The sequence below is a fragment of the Marmota marmota genome, unplaced genomic scaffold, assembly GCF_001458135.2.
Source record: "Marmota marmota marmota unplaced genomic scaffold, marMar, whole genome shotgun sequence".
Lineage (NCBI taxonomy): Eukaryota > Metazoa > Chordata > Mammalia > Rodentia > Sciuridae > Marmota > Marmota marmota.
Window position 1 is genome coordinate 2259487 of NW_025999927.1, and position 23058 is coordinate 2282544.

A 23058-nucleotide genomic window follows, 5' to 3' on the forward strand; every position below is an offset into this window, starting at 1 on the left:
GAACACCTTCCTCAAAACAGCAGCACCCAAAGCAAACAGCAGCAAAAGCGATGCCCCATGCTGTCACCATGGCCTGAGAGGGTCGCCACCAGTCCCAGTAGGAAAGGAGAAGCCGCATTGCACAGAGCCGGGGTGACACACAGGCGTCCTGACCTGTGCCAGGCTCATAGAAGGGCCACCACAGGAAGGAAGCACTGCGCCCTCAGGCCGACCTTGGCACATGGAAAGAGGAGATCTGTCCAGCTCTTCCTTGGTCACCTGCTAAGACCTGGCAGCAGCCTCTCCCCCTTCCTTCACAGCTGCAGAAACCTGGAGGGGCCTTAATCACTAATTCCCAATCAGCCGTGCTCCTGCCAGGGCCCCAGAGCCCAGCCAATGAACAGGGAGTCACCAGGGAGCCAGGCTGGGCTCTGCCCACCCACAGAGAACAGAGCCCGAGGCCGGAGCTGCCATGGGGAAGGGACAGGGGACTCCAGGTGCCCTGGGGCACAGGGGTCAGCATAGAGTTTAGGCTCTTACTTGTAGTTTTTCTCCCAGAACTTCACCGGCCTGACATAGGATGTGATGAAGATGACGCTCCCCAGGAACGGGCTCAGCGGGGCAGAGAAGATGGAGGTGGCGGCCGCCTGGAAGAGCAGCACGGCAGAGTCTGGGGTCTGGAGTTAAGGCAGAGAGGACCTGTCCGATTCTGACTGGGTTCACGATGCTATTTCTCACTGAAGACAGAGGATGGGCTCTTAACCTCTCCAGGCACAGATTAGAAATACAAGGCTTCCACCAAATCCTGGCGGCCTTGCTTCACCCCCATGCACATGGAATGCTTCTCAGGCGACATGTGCTATGGACAACGCCTAAGGACTGAGAAGAGCCGGCTGCGTTAACTAAGAGGCCACTGTGCACATTCATTGTGCACATTCTCCGGAGCACTGACTATGTGGCTTTGTAAATGAGTAAGATTAAGTGGCACTTTAAAAAATAAGCAGGTGGCATTGTTTGGGGAAGGCCACACCTGTTCCTCAGATATATATATATATACACATACACACACACACACACACAAACACACACACAATGGAAAACACACACGCACACACACACGTTGCATACACTGAACGCAGATGGCTCATGCAGGTCTGGTTCACAGGTAAACACAGGTGCATATGGAGTCCCAGCCTCCAGGGCCACCTGCCTCCTCAGCTCTCCCACAGGCTGCTCACTTAATGACAAGTGCTGATCCGCACCCTGAAGGTGGTCAGAACACTGAGGCTGCTCAGTGTTGAACATGGTGTACTGAGCCTTTGGCCTGAGCCCTGTGGGTCTCTGGAATGGGGTCCCAGGAGCCTGGGCTGCAAGAGCAAGGGTCTGGGTGCTGGGGACAATGGGACAGACTGCCTTGCTCTCACGATGATGCATGCTGCTCCCTGATCTGCAGCAAGGGTCCTGCTGCCCACTACAGACCTGCACTAACCTGCTGCAAGGCCACCCTCCCTCCTGGAAGGCAGGCGCTGAGGCTTCTCTTTTGCCGCTGCACACACGGGCACCACATTTCTTTATTCAGTTTCAGAAAGTTCCAGGAGGGAGTGACAGGGAATGCCCAGCACAGACAGGAGGATGCTCATTGTCAAAGTTGTTGCTGGCCTGGCCCAGGCTGTGTGATTTGGGGGCAGGAGCTCCTCAACATCTGGACTGGGAGCGGGCCTGCCGCTGACCACAGACCCTTCCCAGACATCCTTATAGATTAAGGTCAGATTTTTGGCTCCAAGAGTGCGTTTTTTTCCTCCTCCTTTTAACCCTCTCTGTTCTCTCCTGAAACATTCCCTGCGGTCACACCCAGGGATCTGCTCTAGGCTGAGCTGTGAGGGTAACAGGAGCCTCCACCACCCTGCAATGATAAGCCATTTATGCTGAGCTGGGTTCAAATGGAGAACTACTGAGCAACAGGCTACCAAAGGCCAAAAATGCCTGTGTCTTGGGGTGGAAGCATTTTTAGCTTTCAGCCAAAGAAGAAAGTGATGGGTGACAGAGGTACCCTACTTGGTGTCCCTTGTCACCAAGGAAAGGGGAATGGCAGACTCTGAGACATTCAAGAGGGATGGAGACATCCGAGTCTAGGTGCTGAAGGGACATCAGAGCCAGGTGTGTGGTGATGACTCTGGAGAGCTGAGACGAGGATGGAAGTCACCACGGGACCCAGTGTGCCCAGGGCTCACAGGGACCAGTCAAGGCCAAGTGCTGAAGGGGCAGGCACTGCCCTTCTCTTTGATTCTAAAATTTCTCCAAAGATTACTTTGCACAGTTGCCCAGATGTTAAGTGAGAAACTACTAGTGGCCAACAGAGAGCTAAGTATGTGGGGAGGACATGCGAGGGCATAGGATAGGAGTGACCACATGGCCTCCAGAGATGCTTCCTGGGGGAGAATCCTTGGGAACATATAGCTGACTCGGAGTAAACAGGAAAGACTAAGCCCGGTCCAGGGATGCTGAGAGGGGCCCCCAGGAGCAGAGCCACCTGAAGCCCTCTTCAGTTCCTTCCAGCAGAGAGGGCCAAGTGCTTGCCCTCTAGCATAGGTGGGACTTCTTTAAAAGCACATTTAAAGTGAAAACATCAACACCAATAATTAAAAGATAAAAGAAAAGGTCACCAAAGGCAGCCTTCCTTCCAGGGTAACGTGGGGAGTCTAGTCGCCAGAAGACAACAGCCTTGGGCAGTGTATGGGTGTTGAAGGGTGAGCAAGCTTGTCTTTCCCTGGAGGTTTGAGCTCAGACACCAACAGAGGGATCAGGGGAAGGCACGCTGGTACTGGAAAAGCAATCTCCCCATGGTGCCCTGCAGGCCCAAGAGCTAATTCAATTCTAAAACAGAGAGAATTATTCCATTCTCAATGCCAGGATGGAGACCACAGTTTCTTAATACAGTAATAAAATAATTAACATTTCAAAATTAGTCAGGATTCAGGGCTGACGTCTAGGAGCCTGGCGGCTTTGTCTGGGTGGAGAATATACCCCCATTCTCAGCTATTTACCCCGTACATCCTGAGCAGAATGCTATTGGACTCCAGGTGGCAAATATCTACTTTGTGACTGAGCAGAGGTAGGAGGTGCATGTGCACAAGGTAGGGAGCAGCCCTGGACGCCACAACACCAGGGCAGTGGCCCCTGTGGAGGCTCCTGCCTTAGCCAAAGGGAGGGAGCAGGCATCACTCACAGGGCCTGGCCAGGAAGGAGGCATGGGGCTGGATGGAACGTTCTAAGGCTGAAAGGCAGATGCCCAACACAGCCCCCCTTCTCCAGTGACTCGTTTACTTAGGAGAATCACCTACACACCAGGGAAGCCCCCAGCCTGAGCGTGCTGTGTGCAGGCTGAGATCCAGGCCAACGCTGTTTCAGGTGCCCTCACGTTCCCAGGACGTGGGCTTGTGCCTTGGATGCTGCATGTGTCCAGGGCAGCAACAGAGAGCCACGCACTCCAGCAGCCCCTGCTCAGCTCTGGGACCACCACACCCACCCAACGAGGCGTCACCAGCTGGGTGGCACAAGCAGCCCTGCATACACTGGTCAGGACCAGGCTCTGAAATCCTACTGCCACTCCCCCTGCAGAGCTGCATGGCAGCCATGATTTCCACTAGCTAGTCCTGCTTGAAATCCTGGATAAGAGACCTCAGACACAGCAGAGATACATAAAAACTGCCCCATCTTCTTTTGAAGGGTCCTGTTGAGTAGACTCAAGCACCTGCCACTGTAGATAATGCCTGCATCCAAAGGGCAGCAGGGCAGGGCGTGAGCTCACATCTCCTGCCAGACAACCTTGAAACACTTCAGAAATAGCAATAGCAATGAGGCCTAAGAATAGAAACGCAGAACAGTGGGCATTGTGGGCCCAGCTCTCATCTGCTTAACTCCTTTTTTAAACAAATAACCTCAGAGGAGAGCATTTATAAGACCCAGGCTGTTACTGCCGAAAGATGATGCCAGGCGTGTTTCTACTCCTGAATACCCTGTTCCATCCCAGAGATTCCTCATGAGTTGTCTTAATGAGGCTTCTGCAGATTTCAGGAGGAAGGAGCTGCAGGCAGGAGCTACAACCCGCTAACAACACCCAGGGAGGGCGGCAGAGTGAGAACCAAGGTGCTCTCTCTCACCACAGCTGCTGGTAAGAATGGCCTAGGAGGTGGGGGTGCGAAAGACCATTAGGAAACAGTGTGATTTAGAATGGTCCTCCAGGATCCTGATTCTAACTGGGCCCAGCCCACGTCTTGGAAACACAGGTTTGCAGAGTACGAATCAGTGGGCTGAGATCTCTCAGGGAAAATTTCTGGCCTGAGTCAAGAATTTTTCAATTAATTTCTGCCTTCAAGAGTACTTTTTATCAATTTCTTTCTCTCTGTCTCTCCACACAAGCACACACATGAGCATGAAATTCAGCTGTGTGGAAGTGATCTTTAGAAGGGGCATCTCAAGTTTGTTTTGAAGTGGATAGGAATAAATTATCATTATGGAAACATGTAAATATACAAAGACACCAAGCTTTCTTGGCTAATATCACTACCAACAAAACAGTAATTTCTCAATACTCAAGATTTTTCAGTATTCAAAAATATTTGGTTAATTCTGTGTGTATCTAATTCAGGATTGTTGAATATTGATGAAGTATATATAAAATACCAGTATTAAATCAAAACATAATAGACATGATACATGATAGCATGATGAACGCACCAGCCATGTCCTCAGTGTCTAATGACTGTGGGTCTGTTTGCACTAATCTCCACAAGTCAAACCAATAATTTAAGCAGTTAATTTCCATTTAAAAGACAGGAAGGATCTCTAAATGCAGAGCTGGGCATGGGAAATGGGAGGATCAGAAAAAATAAAAGCAATTTTTGAATATGCACAGAGAAGCAGTGAGAGTTCAGAATCGCAAACCATCTTTGAAAGCTAAGTGGCCTGAAGGGGATTCAAAGTGCCTCCTCATGTCCCATTAAGACATAACTGAAGAGACTTGAAAGTCTGCTTCTTGCCAGGTTCAGTGAAAAGCTCGCCCTGTAAAATGTGCACCTCAGCTTGGGGCCAGGACAGAAGCAGAAAGGATACGAGGGATGGCAAAGAGCTGCGCGAACACGTGGAAGGAGGAGCCCCACGCCATCTGCCAGGGCGCCACGTAGGTCAGCACGAACCGGATCTTGTGCAGCAGGTCCCCGAGCTGAAAGCAGAGGAGACATTCATCAGAGAGGCCCATGGTATCTGCGTCAAGGTCATTTAGAGGACATGCATCACAGTCAGGAAGGGGCAACGAGACTGTTATTGGTCTTACTTTCCTTTGTCCTGTAGGCAACACAGCTATTTAAGGATATTTGAAAGAAGCAATAGGAGGACCGGAAGGAAGCCTGCCTGTTCATCTCAACAGACTTGTTCCTTCAAGCTATGGCTACGGTATGTGTTTTTGCCAGTCACAGCTTGGCTGCTCCCTTCATATGGGATCTTTTACAGGGAGATTCGTGCAAAACCTAGCATCCCCGACATTGTTGAGGTTTTTGAAAATATCAATTTCATTTCATCTGCTCAGCTGCTCTTGCTGAATAAAATAGCTCCATGTCATTGAAGTGAAAGTTACAAAACACTTAGGAAAGCCAAGGCTGGGTGCGGAAGCTGCTCATCGGCAGGCAAGAAGCAAAAGGGAAGAGTGAGCTCTGGGAGGGCAGAGCGAGGGTAGGGGACCTGTGGGCTGAGGAAGAAGACGGAAGGGGGAACATGCTCCGTAGTGTTGGCTGGAGACGAGACTGCGCCTGTCCGTGGGAGGACAGGTGCAGGGGTCAGCCACCTGGCTGCTGACTTGGGCTTTGTGTCAGGTGACCGAGGAGCCATGGCTGTCCAGCTCTGCTGCCAGCACTCAGTGCAGAGTCCGTGTGCTACAGGCTGTTGCAGAAGTACCCAGACAGGCAGCACCACAGCCTAGGACAATGGAGGGCTTGTCCCCAGACTTGCTGGCTTTCAAAAGACAATGAGAGACATTCTCCACCAAGGCCGTCAAGTGAAGAGAAGAAAAAAATTAAATTTGACTCAAGAAGCATTATACAGCACATCAGGAAGCCAGAGTGAAACTGGACCTAGGCTGGGGAGAGAGCTGTCAAGCGGGGGTTCAGAGAGCCAAGAGGACTCAGCCCTCTGCCAAGAGCCAGCTTTGTGGTTCTAGAACACAGGTGAGGAGGCTCAGGCTTGTTGCATGAAGATGCAAAGGAAGCAGAAGTGGGTAAGCAGAGTCCTCTCCAGATCCTGCCTCGCTTGTCTCATCTCGCGTCTGTGGCTCCCACACGCACCCTGGATAAACCTAGTTCTGGATAAACATTAAGGTAGAAATAAACACCTTGGCTAGGCCACTGGTGATGAACCAGGATGAGAGGTCTCCCAGAGACCCACATACACACAACCCTGGGCAGCAGAGATCTGGCTTGTAGAGAGCCCTGGGCATCCATGTGCCCACCAGGGACACCAGCCATGAGCTAGCAATGAGCTTGAGTGACAGCTGCAGAATTGCAGGTGGAGAGAAGAGAGAGGCAGAGGGAAGGGATGGGAACACGAGAGGATGGGAGAGGCGTGGGGAGGAAGAGCCGCGCAGATGGGCTTGGGGACGCCTGGTGGATGGACTCAGAAAGGGAGCTGGACACCTAGCTCTTGCAGATGACTGCTTACTGCCTCCACCTTGACTGCCTGCTTCATGGCAGAGGGCTGATTACCATGGCATTGGGGTCTGCTCAGGGAGGTCATCTCCATGTCAGTCCAGGGCTGGCCAAGGCCTCCTGGACCCAGGTGGACAGGGCTCCACAGCCCTTGGCTTTGGAGTCTCATAGCTAAAGAAGCAGCACCCTACTCCACCTACCAGCTCGAGGTCCCACCTATTAGGTCCACGTGAAATGGTCTCCCCATCTCACCTTGCCAGCCACCAGGTGCTGGCATGGATGAGAGACCCAGAGTTCTAAGCCAGACTCAGGCCTGGCTCCTTCTGGGAAAAGAGGGTTCCCTTTCAAAGCTGGTGTCGCTGCCTTTCCTCCCCACCATCAACCCAACTAGACAAGGAACAGGAAAGTCCCCTGCAGGAGACACTCACACACATCACTTCTGGGTCCCGAGAAGTGGCCACACCCCCTTGCTCATTTGGGCCCAGCTGCCTCCACCAGTCACACGCCTCCGGATCAGAGCCCCTCTCGCCCCCCACCCTGCTGCTGAGAATTCCTGTGTGGTTATTAAGTGCCAGTCTTGTGGCACACGAAGTGAAAACTGAAGCATGAGCAAGGGCCCTCCAGGGAGGCACAGCCCCCAGTGCCCTGAATGAATAGGGCACGGAAAGCAGCTCCGCTGGGCTCCCTGCACACTGGTGTGTCCTGGGACTCGCAGCCGCCTCTGGAAGAGCTGTAAGTAGGTCAGGCGCAGCTCTGCAATCAGCCAAGCTACCCTGGGGAGCCTCATCTGCAAGTTTAACGCTCTCACAGGTCCGACTCCGCTGCATTATGATTAAGTGAATCTATTACAATTATTTTTTGCTTAGCCCAGCAACTTGTATTTACGCACAAGCAAAACCAGCTTCCAGATGTCTGAAGGCTCCGAGCACCAGTGCCCCTGCTCTGATTGCAGCAGGGCCCCAGGAGTCTCCCTTCTTCCCCTTCTCTGTGCCTCAGTCTTTCTCAAGAAAACTGAAGAAGGAAATGCAGGCTTGCTAAGATCTTCTACTTGGGCTAAGAACGTAGACTCTGCTCTTCTCAACCACTGAAGATGCCCATCTCCTGAGCGTCAGTTCTTTAGGTCTCTGGTTCCTGACCACATGGTATTTAGTGGCCCCTCTGCGACACCACAGGAGGAAGCAGCAGTGCTGGGGGCAGGGAGCTCACCTCCCAGTGCCAGGAGTGTGGCTGGAGTGCATCCCACCCAGGTCTGGATCACAGCTCCAGCTCTGCTCCTGCATGTCCACGTTGAAATAGGGGTGATGGCCCCTCCTTCCATGCCAAGCCCAGACCCTCTCAACTTTTAGGGTAGAAAGCCAGGCTCAGAGAGGTTTAGTGGATTGTACAGGTCACACAGGAAGTTACTGGCCTACCTTAAACCAAAATCCATCACCATATATCCCTCCTTGAAGTGCAGCTCTATGAACCACAGCAACAGGAAGTACCGGTGTTACACAGCACCGGGAAAAGGTCTCCCTAACCACCACTCAGCACACAGCAGGGCCACAGGCACAGGCACGACAGACCATGGTCACAGGGACCTGTTCTTCCCAGCCACAATGGTGAGGAGCCTGGCCTAGCCTGGAAGAGCCTTTCAGGATAAATGCCATCAACAAGGCACAATGTCACTAACAAATCTGGTGACACGCACGTGGAGGGAATGGCAGCCTGTGGGGCCACCTATGCTTGCTGAGCTCCCAGCTCCCAGGTAGATGGCTCATACCTTTATTCTTAAAGTGTGTCGAGGCAGGATCCAGCTTAAAAAGACTCACCTCCACATCTTCTCTTTATATTCTATCCTCTTTCAGGGGGAAAATGGGTTGGAGAATAAAGCACCCGTAGGAGCCCAAACAGAGCTGACTGCACATAAGAGGAGCCTAAGCCCCGATCACCATGAGCACAGCATGTGCAGTGGCTCTGCACTCTGCACTAGTCCACGGTGTAGGGAACCACATGATGCTAAAGGTCAGGTGGTACAAGTAGCCTCACCAACGCCTTCCCCATGACATGGCCATGCGCTGGGTCTAACACTGCACTGCAGACCTCGACACAGAAATCCCAGGTGGGTCAGCCATGAATCTGCACCCTGTAGGGCAGCCCCCAAATGTCTGCAGTTAAGCTCTCTCCCAAGACTTCCAGGGGATTATGTTATGTGTTTAGAGTGTGGCCAGGGCCAGAACTAGCTATGCTATGGTTAGTCAAGGCCAGAAGCACTAGGGTTCAGTGTGTAGCGACAAAGTCGTAGATAGCAACTTGCAGTGAGCATGCGCCCTATATAGCCTGTTGGCCGTGCGCCTTCTTTGTGTGGCCTGTGTACAAAAAAGGCCTATGGAAAAGACTCAGGGTGTAAAAATGGGCAAATGGAGACAAAATGGGGCCAAATGAGGACTAAAATTGAACTGGCTGGGGACTAACACTGAAGCTGGAGGCTGAGGCCACCTCTGAAAAGCACATGTACTATCCTAACTGCGTCTCCCACCTTCTTCCTCCTGGCGAACCCCCAGTCCGTCTTCTGGTCAGAGCCCTGCATGGCACACCAAGAGGAGGCTTTGGGGCCTCTGTTTCTGTGATGCTTACCTCACTCCTGTCTCCTACCTCCACGATCCTAACTCAGCTTGATTGCACTGCGTGACAAACCTCACAAGCCTAAAAAGAGAAAGCCAAATTTTTTGTCTTCTTTCCACCGAAAACACTAGGAAAGAGGAAAGAAAGTCACAACAGAATAATTTTGGCTATCTCCCAAAGAAAGAAAGCCACCATAAATATTGTCATTTCAAATGACCTGTTTTGGCACTATCTTTTCAGTTGAGCATAGACATGCTGTTGTACATCTGCTGTAAATAGTAAAGCCAACTGTGTACATCCACAAAACATCCTAAAGAAGTGTCACCAAGTAAAGGTGACCCCCAAAACCTTCCTTGCTGGTACATTCCCCAGTAAGGCACAGGCCATCTTTCTCTGGGGACTGCCCCATCCCAGGGACAGAGTGGGCCAGGCATTGGCCTTGCCCATGTTCGGGCACTGTCTCAGAAGCTGTTTGTGCACAGCCCAATTTGGTGGAAGAACAGCAATCCCTTTCAACCCCAGGCGCGACTTTCCGTCCTGCTCCGACTCCCCACAGGCTATGCCCTGCGGGCTGGTTCTACGACTCCAGGGCCCCTGTGCTTGGCTGTCAGACCAGCAGCTCTCCTCCTCGGGAAGATGTGCACTTCAGTGACCGTCACACCAATCTGGTCGCCAACACCTGAACTTGAAGGTACACGCGAGGCTGAAGGGACTCACAGAAACAGACGGAGCCAAAGGGACGTCGAGTCCAGAAGTAAAGAACAGAGAGGACGCTGGGTCTCTGGAGGGCCTGTAGCAGAGGAAGACCTGAGGCGGTCCAGGGGACAAGTAGTGAATGAGTAGGGGGCCAGCTGAGGGCCTGAAGGCCACAAACAGAGGAACTGAGGGGACTGTCAGACATGGGGCACAGAGGGCCACATGGGAAGTGGGAAAAGGCTCAAGAGGGTGGAAAGGGGAATCCAGTGACATCTCAGACCTGGGGCCCCACTTTTGGTGGGGAGGGAGGGTCACTTTGATAGAATAACAAATCAATAACAGAAAATACGATGAATACACATTGGGATATTAGATTTAAATCAAACTATTCTGGCTGAAAACGTGACATAGAATTTTATTACATAACCCTAATGAATCATCCAGGTGGTGGCTGTAACTGGTGACCAGGTGAATTTCATGTCAGGAGGAGTCCACCTCAGCAAACACTTGTGCTCAGTACCTATCACGCAGCTCCCACTGGAGGTCAATAAACCACCTAGGACACAAAACAGAGAGGCCAAGGGGCACCTGTGACAGAAGAGGACACTATACATGCAATTAGAGTCCCCAAAGGAAAATATAGAGAGAAGCAGGAGATATTCTTGTTGAGTGATGGTCCAGAAATACCCAGAATTCAGGATGTAGGGTCACTACACTGAAGAACCACATCAAGTCCTGTACCACATACAAGAAACTTTTCCTCACTCACATGATCAAAGAGACCACATAAGATCAAAGTCAAAGAGAAAATCATCTTTCTTAACAGATAACCTACAAGAGAGTTGTAGATGGACAGCTGACTTCCTATTGGAAAGAATATGCTGGAAGACAATGTCATAATGTTTTCAAAGTATTAAGAAAAAATATCAAATTAGTATTTTGTACATAAGTGCAGTGTTGCTCAAGTAAGAGGTGGAAACATAGACCTTTTAGAAAAAAAACAAAACACCCACAGAACTTTGCAGAAAGAACAGTGAAAGAATACACTAGAGAAAGGACACTATTACGGTGTCAGAAGAGCTATGCGAGGAATGATCCATGTGAGCGTGAAATGAAATATCATAAATATTTAAGGTAGGAAGAGAGAATCAGAGTTAAAGTCTACAGTTCTCATATTGTCTGAAAGGGAGAAGGTTTAATTTTGTACGCTAATTGAGTGTATTTATTAATAATGTAAGAGTAACCACTAACAAACTGAAGATTTCAAACTTTTATTTCAAACTGGAGAACCTGCATCACAGAGACACTGCCTCCCACATGCATAAGTTCTGGCTCAGCAGGTCTGGGATAGAGCCCAAGAGCATGCGTTTCTTATTATTCTAGGTGCTGCTGATGCTGCTGGTCTAGGCATCACACATGGCCAATCATGCTCTAAAGGACATACAATATTCTATCTCCAAAGTCCTGGAGGGAAAAATAATTCAAAGAAAGTTCATTTCATTCATCAGAAGGAAGAAAGGGAAGGATGAAGAAAAAACATTATAAATAAAATTCAAATACCAGGATAGAAAACAGTTCAAACATATTGGTAATCATAGCAAGTGTAAATGGATAAAATTTGCCAACCAAAACACAGAGTCTCAGTGTGCATTAAAAAGAAAAATCTTAGCCAAGTGTGGTGGCCCACGCCTATAACTCCAGCGGCTCAGGAGGCTAAGGCAGGAGGATCACAAATTCAAACCCAGCCTCAACAATGTCAAAGTACTAAGCAACACAGTGAGACCCTGTCTCTAAATAAAATACAAAATAGGGCTGGGGAAGTGGCTCAGTGGAGGAGTGTCCCTGAGTTCAATCCCTGGTACCAAAAAAAAAAAAAAAGAAAGAAAAGAAAGAAAAGTCTTGCCGGATCTTTTTATAAGAAATACCAAAATTACCTAGAAAGTTTTAGGTAAAAGAATAAAAAATAAAAAAGATATGAGGTATCCCACGAAAGCACACATATGCATTAATCCACTTGAATGGGTCAACTGGGTAGTAACTGTAGGCAGGTGGGGTGTGGCTGGAGAAGTAGGGCAATCTGAGTGCCTTTGTTATATATTTTGACCTTGTTGAGAACTCTCTCTGCTTTCTGATGGCCATTTCCTGAACTGCCTTCCTCCATCGCATTCTTCTGCCATGATGTCCTGTTTCACCGTGGGCCCTGAGGAATGCAGCCTGCTGTCTATGGACTGAGACCTCTGACACCATGAGCCCCCAAATAAACTTTTCCTCCTCCAGTTGTTCTTGCCAGGTCTTTTTTTGTCACAGTGGCAAAAGAGCTGGCCCAAACAAAAGGTATCAGGTAAATTCTAGCCACAGGAAAGCTGGGTTACCTGTATTAATATCAGACAAAACAAACTTTTACTCAAAATAGATAAACAACAGGACATAATGACAAAAGAGGGGACTCACTAAGAAGATAGTTGATATTCTGTACTTCATGTGCAGTCTCAAAGCAGCTGCTGAGATCCGCACATCTTCAACAATGAACAAATCCACCACGCCTGTCACTCACCCAGACAGCCAGTAAATAAGCACACAAAATACCTTGACAAACAGAATCGACAAGCATCTAAGAGGGATGTATATTACAACTTCACAACCAACTAAAAAAAGAATATAGTTGTCAGGCAAATGTACATTTACAAGAATTGATGATTTATCAAACCACTAAGGAAGTCTTCACCAATGCTGAACATTATTATTATGCCTAGGGCTTTGCAATGAAAAGTTAATAACAAAAAGTTGCCAATACAATAGCAAAATACAACCACAAACCTTTGCATTTGGGTGTAATAACAACAACAAAATAACAATGAATTAGTTAAGAACAAATGATAGTAAAAATTAGAAAATATTTAAAAATAAATGACAAGGAAAAGCCCCAGTACCAATCAGAAGTCAGCTAAAGCCGTGGAGAGGAAATGATACAGCTTTACAATGTGCATTGTAGAAAAGCTCCATAGTTTATATTGGGAGCTAGTTTTAAAGCTGAAATCAGAGAATAATATTATGAAAGCTGAAAATATAATTGTTGCCATCCTTAAGTCAAAAAATCCTCAATAAAATATTTACAAAACGAACCTGTAAATGTATAAAAACACATCATCATCCAATCTGGTTCATCTCATAATGGCTTAGATTTTTTTTTAAGTGAATGTAATTTACGAAACTAAAAAGGCATAAAAGGAAAACCATATGGTGCTCAGTTGGTGCAGGAAGGATGTTAAATAAAGTCAACACCCACACATAAAAATCCCTGGAAAACCAGCAGCAAAAGAGTTCTTAGCCTGACAGAGGCACCCATGTAGCAAGCGCCACATTTAATAGTAGAATACCAGAAGTGTTCAGCAAGAGGTCTCCAGAAAGATGAACAGGATTGACCTACAGTAGGAAAGAAAGAAGGACCAGGAAGGGAGATAAAGAGCCAAGGAGGGAGAAAGGAACTGGGTGATGGTTTGTCTTGGTGAAGAGCAGTCCAGGAACTGAGAGCGGTGGGGAGAAGGCAGAGGGGTGGGCTGGGAGGCAGAGGGAAGCGCAGCAGGCCTCCAATGGATGGCCTCCTCCAGCCAGACACTTCAGGCCTGCAGAGAACACAGCAGCCCGGAACCTGGGCTACCCTCTTATCCCATAACCGTCCATGAGAGCACCCACAAATGCCAACGCATAGCCCTTCCCACTGTGCCACCTATCAAGAGGTCTCATCTCTGCCCACAGATTCAGGAACAAAGAGTGACCCTGGGCCTGTGTGTGGGCATCTCTCTTGTGGAGGCAGAGGGGGCACAGGTTACGGGTGCTGGAGAGGGGCTGGGAAGGGGCTAGGGAGGAAGGGGGCCAGGGTGGATTTCAGCATTGGCCACGCAGCTGGAAGTCTTGAGTACAGGACGCATAGGAGCAGAGCAGGCTCTTCCTGGCGATCCCACAGCACTGCTAAGCATGAAGCTACAGCATCACAGCATGTAGTTAGCAGGCCAGCAGGGTGACATCAGCTTGTCCCATGAAGAAGATCTACAGTGGAGCAGGCTGTGGTCTATCCTCAGTTGTGCAAGAAGGACTCGGAGGACCCCGAGCTCTGAGTAAGCCCACAGTGTGAGCAGACAGCAGGTGCAGCCAAGGACACTCACGAGAAGCCAGGAAAACCGAGATACCACGTGCAAAGCCAGCAGAGGAACTCTGGGCCACCTTCCCTCCTCCCACACACCCCATCCCCTGGGAAGTGAGCGATAAAACAACGCCCAACCACCGCATCCACATCGGACTCCATTCCTCAAACACCAGTTTCCGGTCTCTGACTCCCCTGGATTCAGTCATGCACACTGAGTTGTCCTCATGGCCTGCACCCTGGGCGCTGCAGGAGGCGGGAGACAGTGATACACAGTGGCCCCGCACTGGAGGCACTTCTAGTCTTCCAGGGAACAGGGATGCTGTGGCCTGCACTCTGTTTCTGGACAAAACCATCCCACGGCACCTGAGCGTGAACGCAGAGAGCCTGGCGCTATAGTCACGAGGTGGCTACGGGAACCTTCCACCTGCTGTGCCATGCAGTCTGGGAACAGGACAGTTGAGTCTGGGTCTGAGTGTGAGAACTGCGGGTCGACACAGCAGTGTCCTCCCCAGAGACCTCCCTCCCCTTGCCCACTCGCTCTGGACGCTGCTCAGGGTTGGGGTGTGTCAGTAAATGAAAGAGACAGAACCTTTGCCCTGTGTCGGTAAATGAAGGCCAGAATCTCTGCCCTGGTGGAACTTACATGAGGACACCTGGGAGGAGCATTTCTAGAGAGCAAGGGGACCATGTGACACAGGCGCAGCAGAGCAGAGAGCTTGCAGGAACACCTGGGTCCAGCAAGGGGAGAATGGGAGAGGAGGCCAGTGTGGCAGAGGAAGCAGGTGCGCTAGCCTGTGGGCCACTGTGGTGCATTTGGCTCCTACTTGGTGTGAATTGGGAACTGATGCAGGGTTGGGGCCAGAGAGGGGATGACATCTGGTGTGTGGTTCTAAAGAGGGACTTGAGGGTCTCTTGGTTCCTGCTCTGATGTGTAACGAACTTGGAAGTTGTCACTCCTGTGCTAACAAGAAAAAGCTGGACAAACTGACAACCAGTGACTCCTTAGACCCATGGACCACTGCTGTCCTGGGGTTGAGGCCACTTGAGAATATGGAGAGACAGGCGCATCCCGAGAGCCCCCACTGAGCCCTGCTTGCCTGGGAGAGAAGCAGCTGGAGCCTCAACTGGCAGGACCTGTAAGTGAGGTGTAGTGACTCCTGGAGGCCGAGGGTGAACCAGCATGCGACCAGATCACTGGGGGCACCAGAGCCTCAGAGAGGACCCTGAACCCACGGTTTTACCTCTAGAAACCCCACGAGGTTCTCATGGTGCAGGTCTGAGAACCACCCCCTCCCCAGGCTCCAGCAGAGTCAGAGGAAGCCACAGGCCTCACCCCTAGACTGGAGGGCTCCACAGGAGCTGCGTCCAGGTGGGAGGGACGCAGCCTCCCAGCCCACTCTGGGTGTCTCCCACAGGGAGGAAGGAACAGGGTCACCAGGGGTGGGTGCTCCAGGGAACCAATTAGGGAAGGACACAGAGGGCCCAGGGAATAAAGCCATAAGGCCCTGGAAACCTCCCAAAGGTCACAGCCCCAGACACAGGCCTGGTAAAAACACTTACCCAGAACAGAATCCTCCAGTCCCCACACCGTGCACAGCAAGAGGGACCAACACAGCAATACGGAGGGGGTACTACAAGACGGGGCCCTCTGAGGAGGGCTATTAGGAGCCAGAAGTTAAGAGGAGACAAAACCAGGAGCTCTGGAAAGACCTGAAGCTAAAGGGAAGTCAGTTAAACACAGTCCAGCTCCCAGTCAGCTCAGTGGCAGTCCTCACACCAAATGCCTGTGTCCTCCGACCTGACACAACAGGTCCTGCTTTCATCAGAGAAGGAAGGGCATAGAAAAGGCAAGAAGAGCAGTCTCAAGAGGCAAAGCAGGCGACAGACGCAGATTGCGTGTGACACAGACGTGAGTCACCTCACAGAGGACTTAAAATCACCACGGTTAATATGCTCAAGAGCCCACAGGACAGGTGGATGGCATCTGTGGACAAATGGGTAATGGACAAGAAAGGGAATCCTAGGAAAGTATCAGAAGGGCCACCCTCACCGCTGCCGCCATTGCTGCCGCTGATTCCGCTGCTGCCGGCTGAGGTCGCCAGGTCTGCTTTCTGGGTGCTACTGCCACAGTAGAAACCGCTGCCCCAAATGCAACTGAAGCCTACACTGCTGCTGACCCCTGAGATCTCCTGATGACACTGCCCCCACAGCTGCAGTTGCTGCTGCCCCTGCAGCCACCCCTACAGCTGGCCTACTGCCTGCTGCCAACCACCACCACCACTACCGCTGCCACCACGGCCTAGAGGACTGCTGTGGGGAGACTCCAGGTTTGGCTGCATGTGGCTGCACCCATTTTGGAACATCAGCCAGGGCCGGGGGCCTGGGTGCCAGCAGGTTTGCCACCACAAGAGCCTCTGTCTGGGAACTCCAGCTGGGACCTGCAGGTCCAGTGTGGGGGTGCCTGCGGGTTTGGAGGAGCCTGGGGTCTTCCAGTTGAGAATGCTGGTGGCCCCTGTCTTGCTGCTGCATCTTGGGTTCCTCCTTGGCATGAGAGCATCCCTGGTGGTCTCTCTGCAAGTGGGAATAGCATTGAGACCTTGGGACTGCAGCGTGGCCAAGCCTGAGGTACCTGAAGCCCAGATCTGTGGGATAGAGACTGGGTTTCGAGGGCTGATCTGGGTCTGGTGATCACAAGAGATAGGACTGAGAATCTGTTGAACCCTGACAGTGACAGTTTGACTTTCTAGCAAGACTTATTTTATTTTTTGATTCACTAATCTCTCTACCATATTTGGAATAGAAAGTTTTATATGCATCAGTGTGTGGAGAACAATGACGTATGATTGGTGTTTTACATTTTTGTTGTATTCTTATGTCTTTATTTTTTTTCTCTTTGTTTGTATTCTTCCTCTCTTGACTATTTTCTTTCTAACTTCTCTCCAAACAACAGCCAATCTCTGTCGGATCCTCTTCCACTCTTCCTGTGAATTTTTACTTCTAGCTTCTCTCTTCCTCCCTCGCAAATATTGCATACTATACTACCTCTGTTCTCTCATTCACCATTTGAAATTGTAAAACGTTTTAACAAGTATTCTGTTTATACTATAGATAGTTATTGAACTCATCATTTTGGTTTAATATGAGAAAGCCCTAGATGCCTTAGTGGGAGTTATTAGGTTTAAGGCTATATGTGTGTACATTGGGTGCTGTTGATATTGGTCTCACCAGTAAAGGTGAAGTGTGAGAAACCTTCAAGGACACTCTAGGTCTACAGGGTAGAATCTACCCTGCCTTAGATCCATACTTTTAGATGGGAAAACACACTAACAATCTGAAAATACAAGAGAATAAAGCATCCCAAACAAACCAAGATGCTTCAATAACAGAAGGCACTGATAACACAGTAGAAGAAATGTCCAAGAAGGAGTTTAGATTGTATATAGTTAAACTGATATGTGAAGTAAAGGATGGTATAAAGAGTGAAATCAAAGAAAAAATACAGAAAGTGAAAGACCACTTCAATAAAGAGTTAGAGATCATGAAAAAAAAAAAAAAAACAAGCAGAAATCCTCGAAATGAAGGAATCAGTAAACAAAATTATAAATTCAATAGAAAGCATCACCAACAGAGTAGACCACTTGGAAGACAGAACCTCAGAAAATGAAGACAAAATATATAACCTTGAAAGTAGAGTTGAACATGCAGAGAAGATGGTAAGAAACCATGAACAGAACATTCAAGAATTATGGGATAACATGCAAAGACCAAATTTAAGAGTTATTGGAATATATGAAGAAGCAGAGATATAAACCAAAGTGATACACAATCTTTTCAATGACTCAATAGCAGAAAATTTCCCAAGCCTAAAGAATGGAATGGAAAATCAAATATAAGAGGCTTACAGGACCCCAAAAGTACAAAATTACAGCAGACCCACACCAAGACACATAATGAGAATGACTAACACACAGAATAAAGATTAAATCTTAAAGGCTGTGAGAGAAAAATTTAAAAAAAAATTACGTATAGGGGGAAACCAATTCAGATCTCAACTGATTTCTCAGCCCAGACCCTCAAAGCTACGAGGTTCTGGAATAATATATTCAAGTTCTGAAAGAAAATGGATGCCAAACAAGAATTTTATATCCAGCAAAATTGTTTCAGATTTGAAAATGAAATTAAAACATTCCATGATAAATAAAGATTAAAAGAATTCATAACTAGAAAGCCTACACTAAAGAGCATTCTCCAAAAATATTCCATGAGGATAACGTGATAAAAAAAGTGAAAACCAGCAAAGGGAGGATCTACACTAAAGGGACATTCAACCAAATGGGAAACTAAGACAAAAAACCAGAAATAAATCAAAATAATACAGAATACAAATCATATCTCAATTATAACCTTGAATGTTAATGGCCTAAACTCATCAATCAAAAGACATAGACTGGCAGAGTGGATTAAAAAGCAAGACCCAACAATATGTTGTCTTCAAGAGACTCACCTTGTGGGCAAAGACATCCACAGGCTGAAAGTGAAAGGGTGGGAAAACACTTATCACTCATATGGATTGTGTAAACAAGCAGGGTCTCCATCCTTACCTCAGATAAAGTAGACTTCAAACCAAAGTTGGTCAGAAGAGACAATCTGTGCTTCTGAACCACACGTGCCAGAATGCTGCTGTAGCCTTCTGGGGAGTCCAGAGCAGTGCCCACATGCGCTCCCATCACCCACTGTGCCTGCCAGGCCCTGTCTGGTTAGGTCCCAGCTGGGCTGGGGACCCGTGGTCTCCAGCCTCCATACTGACTTATGAGGGAACATACTACATGGAAGGAGTCGGTAGGAGATGCCCAGGATTCTGGCTAGAACTACAGGATGTGCTCTCTTTTCCAGGATCCTTAGCTGCAGGAGTGTAGCTAGAAACTGCTGGTGGCTGTGGCTGCCACCCTGCAAAGAGCCATCTAAGGATGACACCAATAGATGGGAGAGGAGAAGTGCAAGCAGAATTCCATGCTGTCACGTAAGCCTCTGGATCACTGTCCCGACGTGAGCTGGCAAGTTCCCTGTTTTCATTCAGCCAGTTTCATTTGGGTTTCTGTGGCTTGTGACAACAGAGGTCCTAACTACCATATAAAAGCTCAAAAACAAATTAAATGTGCATTAATAGGGGAGGGCTAGTCAAGATACAGTGCAACCTGTACTGCCTGGGTCACCAGGAGAGGCAGGGTCACTGTATCACCATAGACAAGTCCTCCAGCATGTAACTGAGGGCCAATAAGTGGACGTAAAAGATGTGTAAAGAGTGTACCTATTGGTACTCTAAATCCCTGTGTGCACACCTGCGGGAGAACACAGAGGACTTAGGGATTCATGCCAAGAGCTCTCAAGGGTTATCAGCAGGAAGAGGAAGGCTGAGGAGCAGGGATGTGTGTCCAACACTTCCTCTGCATTTCCCTTGGCTTTTCTAATTTTATTAAATGAGCAGACATTTAGGTACTGCTCGTGTAAGTCTAAAGAGTAAGATGGGGAAGATCCTGCTCTCTGGCTTTGAGTTTGTCCCCATCACTTCTCATTCCCACCACCTAGAATCCACACTCTGTTCTCTCATTTGTCTCCTAGTTTGGCTGAGGCTACCTCTCACCTGGCTCTGTAACTGCTGAGCACCTCCTGGCTGGGGCTTCCTCCTCCGCCCGCCACTGGCCCAGATCCGCGCGGTCACAGTGGTACCCACTCTACCTCTTGAGCCCCATATGACACTGTCCCCTTCTCCTCCTGCCTCTCAGCCACCTCAGTTCAAGTCCCGTCGGGAGGTGCTTGAACTTGGCAATACTTCCTACCAGTCCCGGCCTCGGCCTTTCCCTCACCTCCACAAAGAAACATTTCTAAATGCCACCAGTCCTGCTGCCCCTGTTCCTGTGCTGCAGGGCTCATCATTCCACCTGCATCCTCTCCTCACCCTACCCCTCCCCAGGTTTTCATGCTGACCCAACATCTCACGGCTCCTCAAACACACCAAACTCCATGCCTTCCACAGGCCACTTCCTCAGGGGAACTCTCTCTTCCCGCCTTCAAGGCCCCAGGTGACAGCCTGGCTCCTAGTTCTCCCTGGTTGGACCAGTTCCACTTCCAAGTGCTCCCTGGACGCTCCTCAGCCCCACCTCCCCCAACACACTTCACTGCAAGGATCTTTTGCCTGTCACTCCCCCCCCGCCCCACTGTGTCGACACCTGGGCCGCATACTACTCTGTCCCCACAGCCTCTGGTTCCAGAACTCACCATTTCCCACATTCCCCAGCTCTAGCCCACTCAGGAGAGAGGGCAAGCTTCACCTTCCAGACCTCAGAGGGTCAGGGATGCAAGATGACCTGGTCCTCTAGACCCACTTGTGCCCTTCCCTGGCTGCTGTTTTGAGCCCACCCTGCAGATCAGCCCTGGGGTCACTTCTCTCCCCTGTTTTCCTGTGAAGCCTGATAGATTCACGGCACCTGACTGTAGTAAGGAGCCTGTACTTGGGCACCTGCTTTCCTCAGAGTGCACTAGAGGCCACCCCAACATGTCTTCCTGATCTCGCAGCCCTCTGTGGGGGTGGGGTCTACAGCTAACATCAGCTTTATTGTGGCAGGCAGGGCTTGCAGGTGGAAGGACAGCTGTGATGGTCAGGGGAGAGGACAGTCACACAGGGTTCTGGTGAGTGGACTGGACCAGCGAAGCCTCATATCTTGCAGAGAGAAACCCTGAGAGCAGGGCAGCCTCTGGACCAGCCCTGGAGGCTTCCAGACCACCTCTAGGACTCACTGAAGGGAGCTTCTCAACAGGCATGGTGAACTGAGAGGGCATCATTGTGCCCACCTCACAAGGGCACTTCCTGGCTCCTCGCCGCTCTGCCGTCTCTGTCACCTCACAAACACTGTCTGTTTCCCTAACTGTCTTCATGCTGGCTTTCTGTTGCCACTCTCTGGAGATGAGCGGGGAGCAGGCTTCTGGGCGAGGTGGGCACATCCGGGCGCAGGCCCCACTGTCTGTCTGTCTCCGGGCTTGTCTCTTTGTGTTCCTTTCCCTTTTTCTTTTAGACAGAGCCATTATCCCAGCCTAAAAGCAGATTATTCAAATTACATGCTAATGCTACCTCAGTCAGAGGAAATAAGAAGCCACTACTTGGGTTCCGTCTGAGAGTAGATTAGTATTTTAATTGGTGCTTCAAAAAGATTCTGGCAAAGTCAAAGTCAACGCCCAGAACAACTAGGATTTTGTGGCTTTCGTTTGGACCACGCCCTGTGGGGCCTACCTCCTCATCCTGCATAGGACAGGGCTAAGTGTCCTCATGGATGCTAAGGATGAGCTAGGCACACGCCTTTCTGTACCCTTCACAAGCCTTTTCAACCTGACACCAGCCCCCAGCCACGTCTCCAGCAGGGACATGCTGGCCCTCGGCTGACCAGCAGGCAGCTGGGTGGGGAAAGCCTGCCTCAGCCCAGCCAGCAAAAGCCCCTGCTCCTGCCATAGCTGGGGAGTCACCTGGAGCCACCTCCTGCACAGCATGGTGTGGATGGACAGGCCCCTGGCCGCACACCCACACCACGAGCACCTGTCCTTGCCTACTTACAGTGACTTTGGCGTCCTGCCCTGCACTGTTCTCCGCTTTAAAACCTCCCTCTTGGCTACAGGAATGGACCCTCCCAATACCAGTGAGACTGTGTCATGCTCCATTGACAGTAAACTGAGGTTCAGAAGGAGGGCACATCTCACCCTGGTGAAATGTCAATCGCTGGAGTTGGCCCTGAACTGCTTCCAGCACCCTTCACATCTGATGCTGCGATCTTGGCACTGCAAGCAGTAAAATCACATATAGTAACCTCTCAAGAGTGTAAGAGATCCCAGGGAATGATGTCTCACCCACTGTGTAAGATAGGGGACTTTGTACTAATGACAAATAGGAGAACATAGAAGAAGCCTGGGTCTGAATAGTCACAACAGGGACATAAACTGACCAGAACCAAGACAGTTCATATGAACAGGAAGCAATGCCTGAGGCCCTGGCAGGCCAAGGCCTGGGTCTGGAAGGAAGTGTGGAAACTGGGGCCCAGGAGAGAGGTCACGAGCAAGGACATGGGAACCTGAAAACAGCACTCAGCCAGCGCCACCAGAGAACCTTCACAGCCACCAAGGAGCTGAGGATGGCCACCTGCCCCTGCCCCCAGGAGCTGAGGACAGCCACCTGGGGCTGCTCTCACATCACAGCAGTGTTCCTGTTTTTGTTACTTAAGAGAAGCAAAGAAGACAGGTGGAATGAAGAGAAAACAAGGATTAACAGAGTTGATTCACAAAGACGCCGGGGAAAGACTCCTGGGATCTGAAACAGTCAACCAACAGGATGAGGAGCCAATGTCAGTCCCTGTGGAAGCCCATGGCTGCCACGTTACAAGAGCACACACATGACAGAAGTGCTGGCAGGGTCCGTCTCCCAGGAGCTATTCCCACGCCTGCCCTGCTGTTCAGGGAGGGGCTTGTCACTGGTCAGACTACACTAGGGCTTGGAGGGGCACCCACAAACCAGGGGCCTCTTCCTTCCTGTGGAGACACTGGCACCAGCTCACAGCTTTGCCTGGTGTCCCAGAAGCATTGCTCCCTGCACCTTGGAATTCACAGGAGGTGAACCCTCGACCAGAGGCAAACAGGTGGCCAAAACATCCCAAGGGACCCATTGTGGGACACCAGGTCTCCAGCTGGACCTCAAGGGGCAAAGTTAAAGAATCATATTTAATTTAATTCAGAGCATTTGAGATCCAGGGACGCTCTGCCATGAGATTGCTAATGGACACAACGGTCATGAAAATCCACGCCACACTGATTCATTTCAACCAGTGACTTTCAGCAAGCCACCTGGCATGCTGACACTCTACGAGAATTTCCCCTACGTGGCAGCAGAGTGTAACACAACAA

The 23058-nt window shown here is 49.9% G+C and overlaps 1 protein-coding gene across 7 annotated transcripts in view; it reads right to left on the reverse strand.

Moving 5' to 3' along the window:
• Pcnx2 (pecanex 2) overlaps positions 1–23058 on the reverse strand; it is a 171424-nt gene that overhangs the window by 60032 nt on the left and 88334 nt on the right. For all 7 annotated transcript variants that reach the window (XM_048800374.1, XM_048800377.1, XM_048800376.1 and 4 more), the window contains 2 exons: positions 5092–5200; positions 520–649 (listed from right to left, as the gene is read on the reverse strand). In XM_048800374.1, coding sequence (XP_048656331.1) covers positions 520–649; positions 5092–5200 — 239 coding nt within the window. The remainder of the gene's footprint in view (positions 1–519; positions 650–5091; positions 5201–23058) is intronic.